General features: G+C 34.9%; 1 protein-coding gene across 1 annotated transcript in view; it reads right to left on the reverse strand.

Moving 5' to 3' along the window:
- Window positions 1–14,611, reverse strand: part of btv (dynein cytoplasmic heavy chain beethoven) — a 61,223-nt gene that overhangs the window by 44,502 nt on the left and 2,110 nt on the right. The window contains exons 8-25 of the mRNA XM_073085801.1: window positions 14,385–14,484; window positions 14,159–14,298; window positions 13,759–13,980; window positions 13,474–13,617; window positions 13,093–13,308; window positions 12,274–12,459; window positions 11,988–12,116; window positions 11,608–11,753; window positions 10,807–10,959; window positions 10,151–10,363; window positions 9,380–9,632; window positions 8,780–8,923; window positions 8,189–8,394; window positions 7,898–8,013; window positions 7,298–7,443; window positions 6,786–6,953; window positions 6,332–6,490; window positions 5,279–5,394 (exon numbers count right to left, since the gene is read on the reverse strand). Of these exons, the coding sequence (XP_072941902.1) occupies window positions 5,279–5,394; window positions 6,332–6,490; window positions 6,786–6,953; window positions 7,298–7,443; window positions 7,898–8,013; window positions 8,189–8,394; window positions 8,780–8,923; window positions 9,380–9,632; window positions 10,151–10,363; window positions 10,807–10,959; window positions 11,608–11,753; window positions 11,988–12,116; window positions 12,274–12,459; window positions 13,093–13,308; window positions 13,474–13,617; window positions 13,759–13,980; window positions 14,159–14,298; window positions 14,385–14,484 (2,957 nt within the window). The remainder of the gene's footprint in view (window positions 1–5,278; window positions 5,395–6,331; window positions 6,491–6,785; window positions 6,954–7,297; window positions 7,444–7,897; window positions 8,014–8,188; window positions 8,395–8,779; window positions 8,924–9,379; window positions 9,633–10,150; window positions 10,364–10,806; window positions 10,960–11,607; window positions 11,754–11,987; window positions 12,117–12,273; window positions 12,460–13,092; window positions 13,309–13,473; window positions 13,618–13,758; window positions 13,981–14,158; window positions 14,299–14,384; window positions 14,485–14,611) is intronic.

Genomic DNA, 14,611 nt, shown 5'->3' on the forward strand with positions numbered 1-14,611 from the left:
CGCTTTTTGTTTTGGTCATTATTACGACACAGCACAGCCTGTCCTTACAAATCATAACAGCCATAACGACCATGGGATATAAGTACCTACCTACCTGAACCGTAATTCATTGAGTAAAAGAAAACAAAGTACTTAGACTTTCACTAGCTCATTAAAGTATAACCACCTCCATTTTAGGAAGTGCTATGTGCAAGTTTTATAATCAATGATAGCTTCGTGATATAAACTTTGGCCTCTCACACAAAAGTTCCGGGGTATGTGATCAATGACAGGATCATTTTATTTTTCAGTATTATGTGCGTATTACAAACTTGTAGTTACTTTAATGGTAAAGGAAAACATCGTCTGGAAACCATTTGTTTTTTTTTATAATCTTTAAAAAAAGTTATCAAGGCTGTATGATGTCTAGCAATATAGCGTATTCTGCCCGCGTATTGAAATATCACCCTATCTCAATTTATGAACCCCCGTTCAGGTATGGGACGACAGGATCATGAAGAAATGTTAGAAGCTAGAATAAATCTCGCGGCTAGTGATGATTTCAACTCATATGGTTAGGATGGCACTAATGTGTTGTAGCGGACAGTCAGATACTCAAATCGGCAGTCGCCGTCCTTCCGCTCCGCACATCCGCTGCTGATAAAACAACAACATTCGCGATCCGCAGAGCTCTACAACCATCAGCCATGAACCATGCTTCAAAAAGGGATTATGAAGTATTGAAAATTTCTGATAAGCCAGAACATAAAACACTTAATACATCGAAGTGTATTGAAGTAGGTAGAAGAGACTTAAACTCGGTGTCGACAACGACTTGCTCGCACATCTTACAAACAGTTACAACTTATATCTTAAATTTTGTACAGAAGAATAGGAAAACGTTGTATATTTTATAATTAGGGCGCAAGTATAAGTATCAGCGTAAATTATTCAAATAACAAATTGTCAGGCAAATGAAAGCTCAATTTTATTCAAGAAATATAAAATAAGTCTTGCATAAACCTATTTCTGAAAGACCTACTGGCAAGACATCAGAAGCATTTATTGCCTTAGAATGATAGAGACATTTATTGCCGGTGCCTAAGTCAGTTACTTAGGTATAAGTTTTTATTTATCAAATATAACGCGAATAAAGAGTTGTTAGTTAACTACAAAACGATTAACAACAAAAATGTTAGTCCCCGATAATTAAGAAATGAATAAGTTGGCATATTAAGTTCATTATATAAACATACCTAAAATTCATATTAGACGCATGTTTTTTTTTCAGTATTAATTACCAAAATTAATTTCTACACTCTGTAAGCAATTAGTATGTTTCGGCTAAAATAATAGAAGCATACAAGGTACAAAACATAAAAGGAGGTCAAATTGGCATTTCGTAACGAGAACTTGTTTGTGCGTTTCGAATCTGTTGAGGGTGTAAAATGCCAGGCCTACGTAGATGTGTACTTGTAACCTACATTTTAAAGGTTTATGTAACTAGTTAACCGGCACCGTTTATAGATTCTATCCTAAAATTTACCTTAAAAGTGCTTTATCTAATAAATTGTAAGTAAAATGTACGATTACCAGAATAGAGATTGCCACCACCTCGGCTTATTAGTCTCTGAACATCATTTTATCACAAATAATCTACTTATTGAAACAAATAAATAAATAATAAATAATATTATTAAATATTTATTGAAACCAATTAGTTATATGAATAGAAACATGGCTACAACAACGGTGATTCCGTGTAGGTACAAAAATGATTCATTAATCATTAATTACAATAGTTACGTAACTATGTATGTCTAAAAAATTCAAAACTCCATAGACCATAAGTTTCACAAAACGCAAACAAACATGTTTAGAATAATAATAATTCAATAATATGTATAAATAACAAAATATAGCATGATAGATGCTTTAGAATATTAATTCAGAACTTTACTAAGTACTTTTCAGGCTGGCAAAATATTTCATAGCTTTACTTATTAATATCAAACAAATACGGTAACATAATACGTGTATGATGGTTATTGTCACTTATTGTTATGTATATAAATAGGAGCACAGCAAGTGCTGTGGAAGTTTAAAAATTAAGCGGCCTCTTTAACTAAAATAGATAACTTGTTACAGTTTCAACAGTCGGCGATAACCCTTTATCAGTGTCAAGTGGACTAGATCAAAAAACTGAAAATAGGAAATATATGAACTTATTATTTTGATTTCTCTGACTTCTACCGTTAATGGTTTACACCTATAAAGAATAGAAAATAGCCTAAACCATCATAAGTCCAACTTAAGTATTTGATTAAAATCTTTAAAAGCTTCTGCGAAATATGGTAACATTTTTAACTTAAGTACCTTACTAGCAAAAGTGACTTACGGTAATTGCATTTCTAAATATCGAAGTCATGATTTGGGCTGTAATAAGCATTTTATTAATATTGTAACTGGATTCCTAAGCAGCAAAGCAAAAGTGAGAAATGTTCAAATGAGTTTTGTCATGATTTATTATAATAATATTGTTATAATATTTTATTTTTAAGGGATGATCTATGACAAGTATTTATGGTCGTATTGATAGTGGAGTGCAAATGTTACATTACCTTACTACAAACATTTAAATTAATAATAATTTTCATACAAATATGAGTTTGAATAGATCGTCCCACCCAAGCTTTCCCTGTACTAGGCGGACGTATCAAACTTATTACAACAAAGTATTGACTTAAATGGGTACTTGTCATGACTACAAATTTATAAAATAAAAATAATTATACATAATACAGTGCTGTGAATGAACGCTTTCGCATCGATAAGAGTTCATTCTCAAAAGGCGGTTATAGTGTCAAAGTTCGGGGAGATAACGCGGTGGCTACCGATCCGGCACCATTTATCTTATTTCTGGCTTAGTACGTCATAGTAAAAAATACACAATAGGAATGTAAAATAATAGCTAAGTAGCGTAATATCTCAATACGTCTGCTAATTTAAGAATCTAAGAAATGCATGCTAAAGAGCCAGAGGAGAAAATATGAGCATATTATGTGACGTATTTAGAAATTTTAATGTCACACAATTTTTAGTATGTAATACTTATTTGATTGGTTATAGAGCAAAGGCAAAATATATATTAAAATAAATTAGAATAGGTACATTAGATACAGAAGTAGAAGCTCTATATAAGCTGTCCTTTGTTGTCGTTGAATTATAAATAGTAATCATGTACCTACTAACTACGCAGGGTTTTATAGATTACGGATATATAAAAAAATAATGTCTCGATCATCGCCGCACGCATTAGTTATATATTAAACATTATGACGTGTTTGAAAGTCATGATAAAAAGCAAATTAGAATAATATTCTTTGTTCATTTTACTAGATGTCAAACGTTTCTCTTTTCAATGGACAATTTATGTGGCGGTGCGTACTAGGCGCGCTATCTTTATAGGCTGCTGACTAATTTTGGATATCGTGTACCGTGTAGTAGGAAGTATGAATCTTTGGTCAGTGAACTCGGCTTATCGAGATAACTTGCATGGTTTCAACCTGTAAGCTTGCGCCACTGTACAAGTTAATGCGACCTTAATATGTTGTAACATAATTTTTTTATACCTATCATTACATCATGTTACGCGGCTTGTACTAACAAAATGATCACGATATATAATAATACTGCAATGTGTGCCTTATGTTTGGCCTCTCAACATATGTTACCGAAATGTTTTTTTTTTTGTATTAAATTCATAGTGTCATGATTATTTGAGATGAATTTATTCCAGAGCGTAATGAACGCGTAGAGCTATCAAAAGATCGGTTCCTATTGCTTAAAAGTCAAATTATGTCACATTGGATAAGTAACTATATATATTTTGAAATAACCGCACATTATTTTTTTAAAGTTATAATTAGTTGAAAGATTTGTGAAGTAAAGTGAGAACTCACGAAGTTTCAGACTCTGATATTTAAGTATTTAGTTAATTTAGACAATAATAATATACACTTAAATCTCAAAGCTAAGAGAAATAAAAAATAAAGGCAAACAAAAGGAGAGCCCGTCAAATCAGGACCGAGTACATGTGTCGGCCACGTGCGCCCGGCGGAGCGCGAACATTCCCGGCGGCGTTGGGACACTTCGCTTAACAATAATACCGTTCACTTTTGCACGAGCGACCTTCAAAGAATAATATTGTGCCCTTAAGAGCGAAAAGTGTGTTGTTAATCTTAGAACTTTCCAATGAATATGGACACGGGTAGATTAGGCAGGAAACAATACTATCATTATAGAATGAAATATGGTAATTGAAACAATCATAGTTTAAATTTTAAATTAAAATTTTATGGGAGATTTTTCTATATCAGTCATTATTTTATGTTAAAATTAAGGAAATATTAATATAATATTATTGAACTGTCGATATTAATACAAATGTATTTCCAAATGCAATGAAATGTATGGTGAAATCGTCCAGAAAATATGTTAAATGTTACTTATACAAGGATCCTATCCAGATTGCGTGATTTAGAGCACGTAGACAATTTTGAACTTTGGAACTAGATATTTTTTGGAGATTGATTTTTAATATGAGTTATTTATATTGAAGATTACAACTATTTCGATATTTATTTTAATTTATGGGATGTTACAGAATTGGTATAAGATATCCTGGAATTATTATACTACGGAACTATTGTTTATCTTACTTCTAAAAAAAAACGTCATTGTCAAAACGCATATTGCTTAATACAATGGTTACCGATCGCTACTCAGGTAGTTCCGCCATTAACTATAAAAAAGACAAAAATTTAAAGGATGGCCGTGTCCAATTCGTGGTAATAACTTTCCAAGAATTTTTACTTCTAAACACTTGATGTGAGAAAGTACCATGAAACAATCAAATTAGAAAATGGGGTTTGAAATTCACTAAGTTTTAATTTAACTTTAATGTATAAACTCTATATGAGTATGTCAATAAACTCTAAATGGCCAGAAGATAGCCATATCTGGTATATGGTATTGTAAGTCTATCATTATTTAGATATCTACCCGACTAAGAATCTAACCGGACCTACAAGATCGTAGACCGGTATCCATGACCAAGCGGTCGAATCCAGTGAACGAAATCCAAAATCATGTTCACCGTATCTATTTTTTTTTATTAACGAAGGGGAAACCTTCAAAAGGTATCAGGTGAATACCAAAACAGTCATATTTGTCAAAAGTAAAAACTCATGGTAAGGGTACAGATTACAAAACAGAAACAACAACATCCGTGCCTCACCTGCGCTGCGCGTGGTGCGCGGCGTGCGCGAGGCGGCGCGCGGCGCGCAGGCGCAGCGCCCACGCCGCGCTCGCGTCGCCGCCCAGCGACGACACCACCCACTGCTGCTCCTCCACCTGCCACATCTTGCATGTTATACTTACGTTCCAACTATACTATTCTCATTTTTTTATTATATAGGCGTACCTAAGCACCTGATGGTAAGTAGCTACTGCCGGATTACTTGGACTAATTAAAAATACTATTATTACGCTCAGTGAGTTCCATTATGGTTGTACGAAGGCCGTTTATTGTAATTGAATCTTATTTTTTTCTGTTTGATAATGATTGTAGTAAAACGGTGGTTAAAAAGTGGACTAAAGGTATTATTAGTAGTAGTATTAGTATGGTATTCATGCGCTATAATTGGAGTGTTAAACGCTGCTGTTTTTGAAAACTGTGGTAGAGGAAAGACGTTTCTGTAACATGTTACATATTATAGATACATTCCAAATAAACTACTCTCATTTTTTATATTATATAGAAATATAGGAATAGCAGACGAACATGCAGTCCACCTGATGGTTAACCACTAAGGGTTCTACCACCTTCAAGCCTCATCATTCGACCATACCGATCTGATGCGCAAAGGGTTCAATCCCCGGTCATATAGTTAACTAAATGATGAATTTAGAATTCTGTCTGTCAATCTGGGTGTTTGTGTATTCGTCTATGTAAGTGTACATGGCACCCACGACACGGACTACTAGTGCGGGGCTATGAGTGTGAAAAAGTCTTTCAGTCGTCTTTTTTATTTCATAGGTTATTAAAAAGTCATAATCCTGTAATCTTTCAGTTTTTTTTTACATAATATGGAAGTAGCAGGCGAGAGCATACAGACCATCTAATGGTTAGTGGCTACTGCCGCCCACTGACATCACGCCCTCCAACCACTTTATTTCAATTTTTGAACTTAGTTGTATCAAATATGAGAACCTAGGCAAAAATAATACCAAAAATAAATTATAAGGATTCTGCTTGAGTCATTTGAATAAAGTACTAAAGTAGTCGAACCTTAGCAAGTATTTCTTTGAAGTCCTTTACGATGGGCGTTTGCCGGTTCGCCTTGTCGTTGTTGTAGATGATAGTGAACCTAGCGCCCGCGTACCACAGCTCCAAGTCGTTAAGCGCCGATCTTATGGTTGCTTCGTTTGACGCCGCCGACGAAATTTTCTATAGTTATGAGGAAACATATTACACACAAATAAGTACAAAATAATATCATGCTCAACGTAATATTATCCGTTTTTTCCTATTCTACATCGTAGACTTGTGATATCAAAAAATATTTTTAATTGGATAAAAAATATTATTAATTAATTAATTATTAATTAATAGTCGTTTTCCTTGTGAACAAAAAATAATCATAAATATGATTATACGAGCGTAGGTCAAGCAAAAAAGGGACAAATTTCAATAAGTAAACAATATTAACTAAATTTAAAATCATTCTTCATAAAACAGTTACCTGTAATTCTTTCATCTGCTTTTTGATACTAGAAGCGACATTCAGGAAATCTTTCAGTACAAGCGTATCTGATTTCTTATACTCCATTCCAACCAGGCTGAACACTTCCCGCCAGTGCCGCTCCGTGAAGTCTACCCCACGAACGTACTTAAGGGCCGTTGATAAATCCTTCAAATCATAAAATATTTTCAGCAAAAAAAATAGTTAAATATATTTAATGGAGCTATCACATTACAGTTATAAAATGATTTCAAAATGTTATTTACCATTTGTTACTCTCCATTTTTTTCACTTATTGTTAGAAACCTTAGTAATGTTTTCATGTTTTAACAGACTTCGAAAAGGAGGAAGTTTTATGTTCGTCTGAATGTTTTTGTTGTAACATTGTTTAACGAATAATAACAAATTGTTGAACAATATTCATCAGCATGTAACCAATGGTTTTTTATATGGCTTAACGAATACGCAAGTGCTGAAATGTTTATCATATTCAAGAAAATAATTTTACTTACAGAATATTTCTCCAGTTCTTGTTTTATGAATATCGTAATGATGGTAAATGGTTCTAATTTAGTGTTCCATTTCATCACAAATTCGTCCAGTAAATGTAATTTCTTTTGAAACACCATCCACTCTTGTTCAGCAATTATTGTGTAATCTAGAAACATAGTTTACAAGGAATGGGTAGATCACACAGGCATATGGTTCCATATTTTCGACACTCTGTGTATGATAATGTATACTTAGTACATTGGTAGAGCTAGGCTTCTTATACGAGTGATTCTAATTTAGTCTTAGGAACATAGGAACATTTGTAGTCTACTCCAGACATGAACTTTTTTTATGAGTAGCGGATGGATTATGACAGCCTAGGACAAGATAAGAGTTTTGCACCCTCACTACTTATAATAATAAATTATCTACAGATCGGTAATAGTTAAATATTAGTATTGAGTTATAACACTCCCAGGTAAATGTTTATGTTGAACCTATTCATTTCACCAATACTATGTTCGCGATATTTTTATATTTCAATATACATATTTGTATTTCAAAAATAGCATACCTTTATTAATTGGATTAATATAAGAATAATAGACGTAGAACATTACCTTCATGATACTCCTTAAGGGTAGACCAAATCATTTCATATTCTGTTTTTAGTTGTTCAGCTTCCTTCCATATTTCGGTGGCATCAAATCTCATGTTAAACTTCTCACATTCTTGTCTAATAAAAGATATTTGTTGTACTTACGAGAAATAATAGTGATGATAGCAATGATTATTTTAAAGTAGCCATTATTTATGAATTTTAAAATTAATATACATTTTATTATAGAGACTTATTTCTTGTTGTAATATCTTAAACTATAATTGTTAATAAAAATACAAAATCAACTTACATCAAGTTATCTCTGTCAGCGAGATATTTATCGAAATTTGCGAGGGCCTCAAACACGGAGTGGCATCTGTCCATCAGCTCAGAGTACGTGACGTCACGGGTGTCCTCAAGCCGTGGTTTTGCCTGACTCCAACGAGAAGTCCAAGCTTCCACGCTACTAGATAGGTTCTCCCATTCACCATTGAGGCTAGATTTCACTAAGTCGGCCTACAAAAGCAGGAAAATGAAATTTTCTTTAATAATATACAGGTCGTCGCGATTAGCGTCAATATGCCTTTAATTAAATATTATGGACTAAATGCCTAATGCGTTCTCTTCGTTGTGCGTATTGTCCTATATTAATGTTATAAGGCCGCCGTACCACTATTTACTTTTAGCTGTATTGATTTTATGTTAGTAAATATTTAAGGCATTTTATATAAAATCATGTAGATTGGCTTGAGGCAATCATGCATCGTGTGAATAAAATAATTGGGTAAACTTTAATTTGCATTGAAAGTAATTTCAAAAATTCAAATCTATTCTATATATTTTTTACCTGTACTAAATTATAAATTATTAAACATTATACTCATGAAGAAAACGTACTTACCTGATGTTCAAACATTTGTTTGTGGCTTGTCATTTGCTCGCGTATCTTCTGCCAATCCTTTATTGTATTGTCGACGAAGGGATCGCCTCCCCAAGTGCGCAACATATGCCCTTTCTTCTTTAAGCTCTCTACTATTTGTTCCATCTGTAAAAAAAAAATCTTAATCAACACACAATTGCCTTTATGTAATATAGCAGATGTTAAGATGTCATCGCTGTTCTGAAAAATGCAAACATAACAGTTGTTAACGTTTCTCCTATGTGTATCTTATTAATTAGACTATTAGTTCCCTATTTTTTTAACATTACAGTAGCAATCGAGGTTTCAGGCTACCTGGTGGTACGTGGCTGCTGGTGCTCATGGATATTTGTAATCAACCCCAGATACGATTATATTATACCCGAGGTCGACCACATATGCGACTAAGCTGGAATGCCTCGAAAAAGTATGTCTCCCTTATCACAACCTTCAATCTAGAATACAGAAGCGTTTAACACTGTTGTTATTGGGAAGAAATAGATACGGCGTCGCTGAAATCGAACCACTGGAGTTTTACCTTTGCCTAAATTGTAATTTAAGTAGTATATATTATTACTATACCTGCGGCATTTTATCCTGTACGGCTTGCTGCTTAGCGGTAACATCAGCGAGTTCCCTAGTGTTCTTGGGTAGCGTGGTGTTGTCCAGCACGAGCTGGGCGTTCGCTATGAAGCTGTGCAGCTCGTCTGCATCGGCGCGGCAGCTGGCCTGCAGCGCGGCCACGAGCGCCGACCACAGCTGCCGCGCTTGCGCCTCGAACTCGCGCCGCAGACCCACTGTACCGATTGATATCCATTCGACTTTCTCGTCCTCGCTGTTAATAAAAGTAAAGTTATTGGAACAAGCATTTGTTATTTTGTAGATTCTAGGAAGTTATTAATGGACCATTACGGACATATGAGCTTGAATTTACATAAATATCAATTGTATTCCCTACATTATACCTAATATATAATTAATATATACCTAATATATAATTAAACCTTGTTTGTAACAAGTGATGCTGTTTCACATTTTGAAGATATAATGATTCGTTCATTCATTCTTTTAAAACTTCACACCTACAAGGTTGACACTTGCGAATCCTAAACCACTCGTGAATCTTCCTACGTAGTAAGTCCTGCAGTATAGCCTGATTTGGAAGCCTTGAACTACAGATCCACACTTACAAGGTCATCCTAACAACCACTTGTCCGTAAAACTTACAAGCCAAAGTTCTGCTTCCAATATTGTATCTCCCGCAGGTACGTAGCACACAGCAGGGTCAATCACGTCCAAGCACTTGCGCCACCCCAATCGCCCAGAACTTAAGATTCGTTCGAATATACTTACAAGGTCATCTTAGCGACCGCCTGTCCGTACGCCTTGCAAGCCTTAAAGTTGATCTCCCAGTGTTGCGGCTCCCGCACATGCGTCTCACACAGAGCGGGCAAGTCTGTCACACACGCGAGCGCGGCGCGGTGAGCCCAGGCATCACGCACACGTTCTACGCCCGACAACGCCGCTTCTAACCTTCCCACTGCTTTGTTGCCGAGCCAGCTGTGTCTGTGAGGATATTTACGTTTAATATTAGGTTGAGAATATTTGCTTTTTTTATTCCCGCAATACTATAATTTAAAGAATAAAATGCTAAACAGTATATCCTTTCTAACAAGTCACCTCACAAAAGGATCTAAATCGAAATTAAATAGGTTCACAATATCATTTAATATGAACGAATGAACTACTAGCGAATGAATGAAGAATGAAATGACCGTGTGTAAGATAATGTTTGGCTACTCGATTCTATAATGATTAAATTTATAAAGTAGTTGACCCAATATCCCAAAAAAAAGAATCCCGTTACATATTATTGAAAATACTACAATGCGTTTTATTTAACACACAAATATTTCTTATATTTTCATAAAATATTAAAAATATACGATCATGAGAATTACACGCTAAAGGATACTCATAATTATCCATATTAATTATAATATAATTACTTTTCGACGATGGTGGCGAATATGGACTGGTTCTCTGCTAACGAACTCTTGAGCCCCACGAACTGTGCGGGCAAGGCCACGAGGCGGCGCAGGGTGTGGTAGTGCTGTGCACGGATTTCCTCCATCGGCGGCTGCACTTGGACCATGTGGTCTCTGTAACAGTGTGATGATACATAATATTAAAAATACGCCTATGATGACAACTAAGCGTTCGCGTAATCAGTGATGTACTTCTAGGAGCACATTATGTTTTCCATATTGTACCATTATACCATTGAGAATATAAAAAAATAAGATAGCACAAATGTTAGTAGTATCGTCATATAATGGGCATGATGACAAATGATGATTTTGCCTGGTGAAACCCCTTCTATAATGAAAGTTTTTTCAAAAATATTATTTCGGCAATAAATCAACTAATTTAATTTTAAGTTATGATGCAATACACTTTTATTTCATTAAAATATAAATATATTTAATCTTAAAGTTTAAAATAAAACTAGGTATTTTTTTCAACATATTATTTTCACCAAAATAATTTATTATTTGATTCTTTAATACTGTAATCATATATATATATATATATATATATATATATATATATATATATATATATATATATATATATATATATATATATATATATATTACTACATTTGCATAACAACAATAAAAAAATATCTTATACGAAAGAGGTAGGTATGTTTCACTACTGTGAAGATATTCCACCCAACAGTTTCATTTAAATGTTCCAATAGCTACATGAAAAGACTACTCATTAAATTAAGTATAATTACTTACCGTAATATCAAATCAATCTTGACATGAGGGAAATGTGTATGCAGCGACAACAAAGCCTTGATGTACTGACACTCTAACGCTTTGTATATCTGCAGGTCCCAGTGAGATCTCCACATATCTGTGTTCTTGTAGCCGTTTGATTCTACCTAGAATCAAATGATTGATTTTTTTTATTTAAGTAACAACTGCAATACAATATACAGAATATATCGGAAAGTAAAGATATTATGTTAAAAATATTTATAAAAATACAGAATAGCGGTTTATCTGAATATTTATTGCTTATTTAATCATGCGCTTAAATTTCTTATTAGAACAATAAAATATGTATTACCTATTGTTAAATATAATAAATAAAATTCAACAAATTAGGCTTTTACCTTTTCAATTATGTCTCTTATATCTTTTATTTTCTTCTTCCATTCAGCTTGTTTAGCCAGTAATTCAGTATCCAACAGTTTTTCTACTATATTCCGAATCGCTATATGCTGGCTGGTCAAGTAGCTATTCTAAAAAAAAATATGCAAAACATTAAATAAACTTGAAATGTAAATTTCTCTGAAGTGAGTGAGGTTATTATAAAAATTGAGCATGTTTACATTTGTCACAAAAATTGATAAAAAAAAACATGCGACAGTATTAAAAAAAAACAAAATGAATTCTCACCTGAGCTTCCAACTTCAATACCATATCCTTAAGCTTGTCTGTGTATTTAGCGAGCTGGTCGGCATCGGTCCAGTACACCGGCTTCTGGTCTTGCACGAGCGCGGACAGCTCCAGCGCCCCCTGCAGCATCATGGGCCGCGTGGACGGGATCATGCGTTCGCCCAGGGTATTGTGGAACGACGCCACCTGGAATACAATACAGGGAAACAGCAAATAACCACATTGTCATACCTCATATCATTTTTTTTCTTTATGCTATTTGTACATACACTAGGATTCGATGTCTCGTGCGATCCAGAACAAACACCTAAATTAATCATTTAGTATATTAAATAATTGTTACAAATCTACAAAAGACTAACGATGGCTACGTTATGCCAACCTGATATTCTGATATTTATTTGTTACTATGTCAATTTCTATAATTTAGGGACCTAAAGCTGCCATAGCTGCACGGTTTGTGCGCCAGCTCAGTGCACAATAACTGCAGGTTAAAGCTCAGCCACGCAGCTGACTGAGAACTGTACCTTTGGCTTGTTCCCGAGGCGTAGATCCAATCTCTGCTATATGTCGTAATATTCAGCGGAACCATTACCTGTACCTGACGTACCTGTGGGTGCCAAGCTGCAAGATAACTTATAAGCAATAATAAAGTTGTTATGATGTTTTGCACGTCTTTGAACGGACTATTTCCTGTTTTTGGCCGCGTTGGTTTTTCCCATTTTTATTTTATTTCCGCGTGTGGAAGTACAGTTCTAGCACGCGCGCCTCCAGCTCCGTGCGCCCCAGCCGCGGTGCAGCTCCCGCAGCCCAGCGTACCTGCTGCAGCGCGCGCGCGTGGCGCAGCAGCCGCGCGAGCGGGCGCAGCGCGGCGGCGGCGGGCGGCGGCGGCAGCGCGGCGGCGGCTAGCGCGCGCGCCTCCAGCTCCGTGCGCACCAGCCGCGGGTTGAAGCTCACCGCCAGCAGCCGCCGCTCCGAGAACTGCAGCACCGGCTTGTCCGCGGACAGCTCCAGCGAACCGTCCTTTACTTGTGCCTGCCATTATCATCATATAATAGACTAGGACTCAATTATTAAGATTTTTATCTCTTTTGTTTCACAACTGATATTTTTTAAATTGCGACCGCAACACGCACAAAGAACAATCGATTAAATTGTATTTAGTATGTTTATATGGTATTTGCTGATGCTGCAACTTACCTGAAGATCTCTACACCACTCTTCATGTAATTGAGTGTACATATCCTTCAGTTCTTTTAACACTTGAGAGGCCAATTTAAGAACTTCTGAACTACCCTCAAACTCACTTAAATAATTTTCAGTGCAATTCTGAATATCCTGTACCTACAATAATAACAGTTTCTGTAAGGATCACAATTTTATAATGTACCTTTTACAATTTTATAGTGAACACTATTGTGTATCTGTTTATTTAATTCAAGTATACTCTTACAATCATAGATACACCAAAAACACGATCTATACCTTAGCCTCAGTCTGTTTGGCCCACTGCACTTGTTGAATGATCGGCGACATCTCTGGCGGCTGGTGCATCCTCACGTCCACGTCGTCAGCGTCCAACTGACTATGAATATTCTTCAGGAGGGAAAGTAACGAGGAAACGAAATTTTCTAGTTCACTACTAAGAGCTTGCTTCACGTGAGTACGGTTTATGAGAGTCTTGTACCTCGTGAACTCGTAAAGCATCTGCAATCAAGCCAAAGAAACATGTTTGTTTAAATGTTATTCTTAAATCAAATTGGACCTTAATATCAATTTCAAAAGTAAATTGACTTGAAGACTACTGGCAATACATGTCTAACTAAATGAAAAATATATGTAACTCTACTTCCACTTTATTCCCTAATAAAAAAAATACAGTTACCTGCTTGGTTGAGGTATTACGCATCCTTGGTTTGAGTTTTTCAGCTATTTTAATTTCGGCGGGTCGAAGATTAGCAGAAAACAATGATACTGCATTGTCCCAAGACTGGTTTGGTCCATTGTATATCCATATATTTATATCTAAAAAGTAAAAATGTTTGTTTTCATTCATTCTTTTGTGAAATACTATATCAATATCTAGGTTATATTTATTTTATAATAAATACTATCAAAAGCTTCAAACAGCTGTTCAGTTTTTAGTTCCTCTTTTTCAGTTTTGGTGAGAAGTTTGCTCAGCTGATTATATGTAGATCTGATATCATGAATCTGTAATAAAATTATTTGCATTATTAACATCTGCTCATTTTATTAATTATTGTGTACCGAGTCTATATTGTTTTATTATATAATAAATAAATATATTTTACGACGTTAAATATATTGTGGTATATAT

This window comes from Epargyreus clarus, unplaced genomic scaffold (assembly GCF_041222505.1).
Source record: "Epargyreus clarus isolate Ecla_fem2 unplaced genomic scaffold, WU_Ecla_fem_2.2 ptg000023l, whole genome shotgun sequence".
In the NCBI taxonomy this organism is placed as follows: Eukaryota; Metazoa; Arthropoda; class Insecta; order Lepidoptera; family Hesperiidae; genus Epargyreus; species Epargyreus clarus.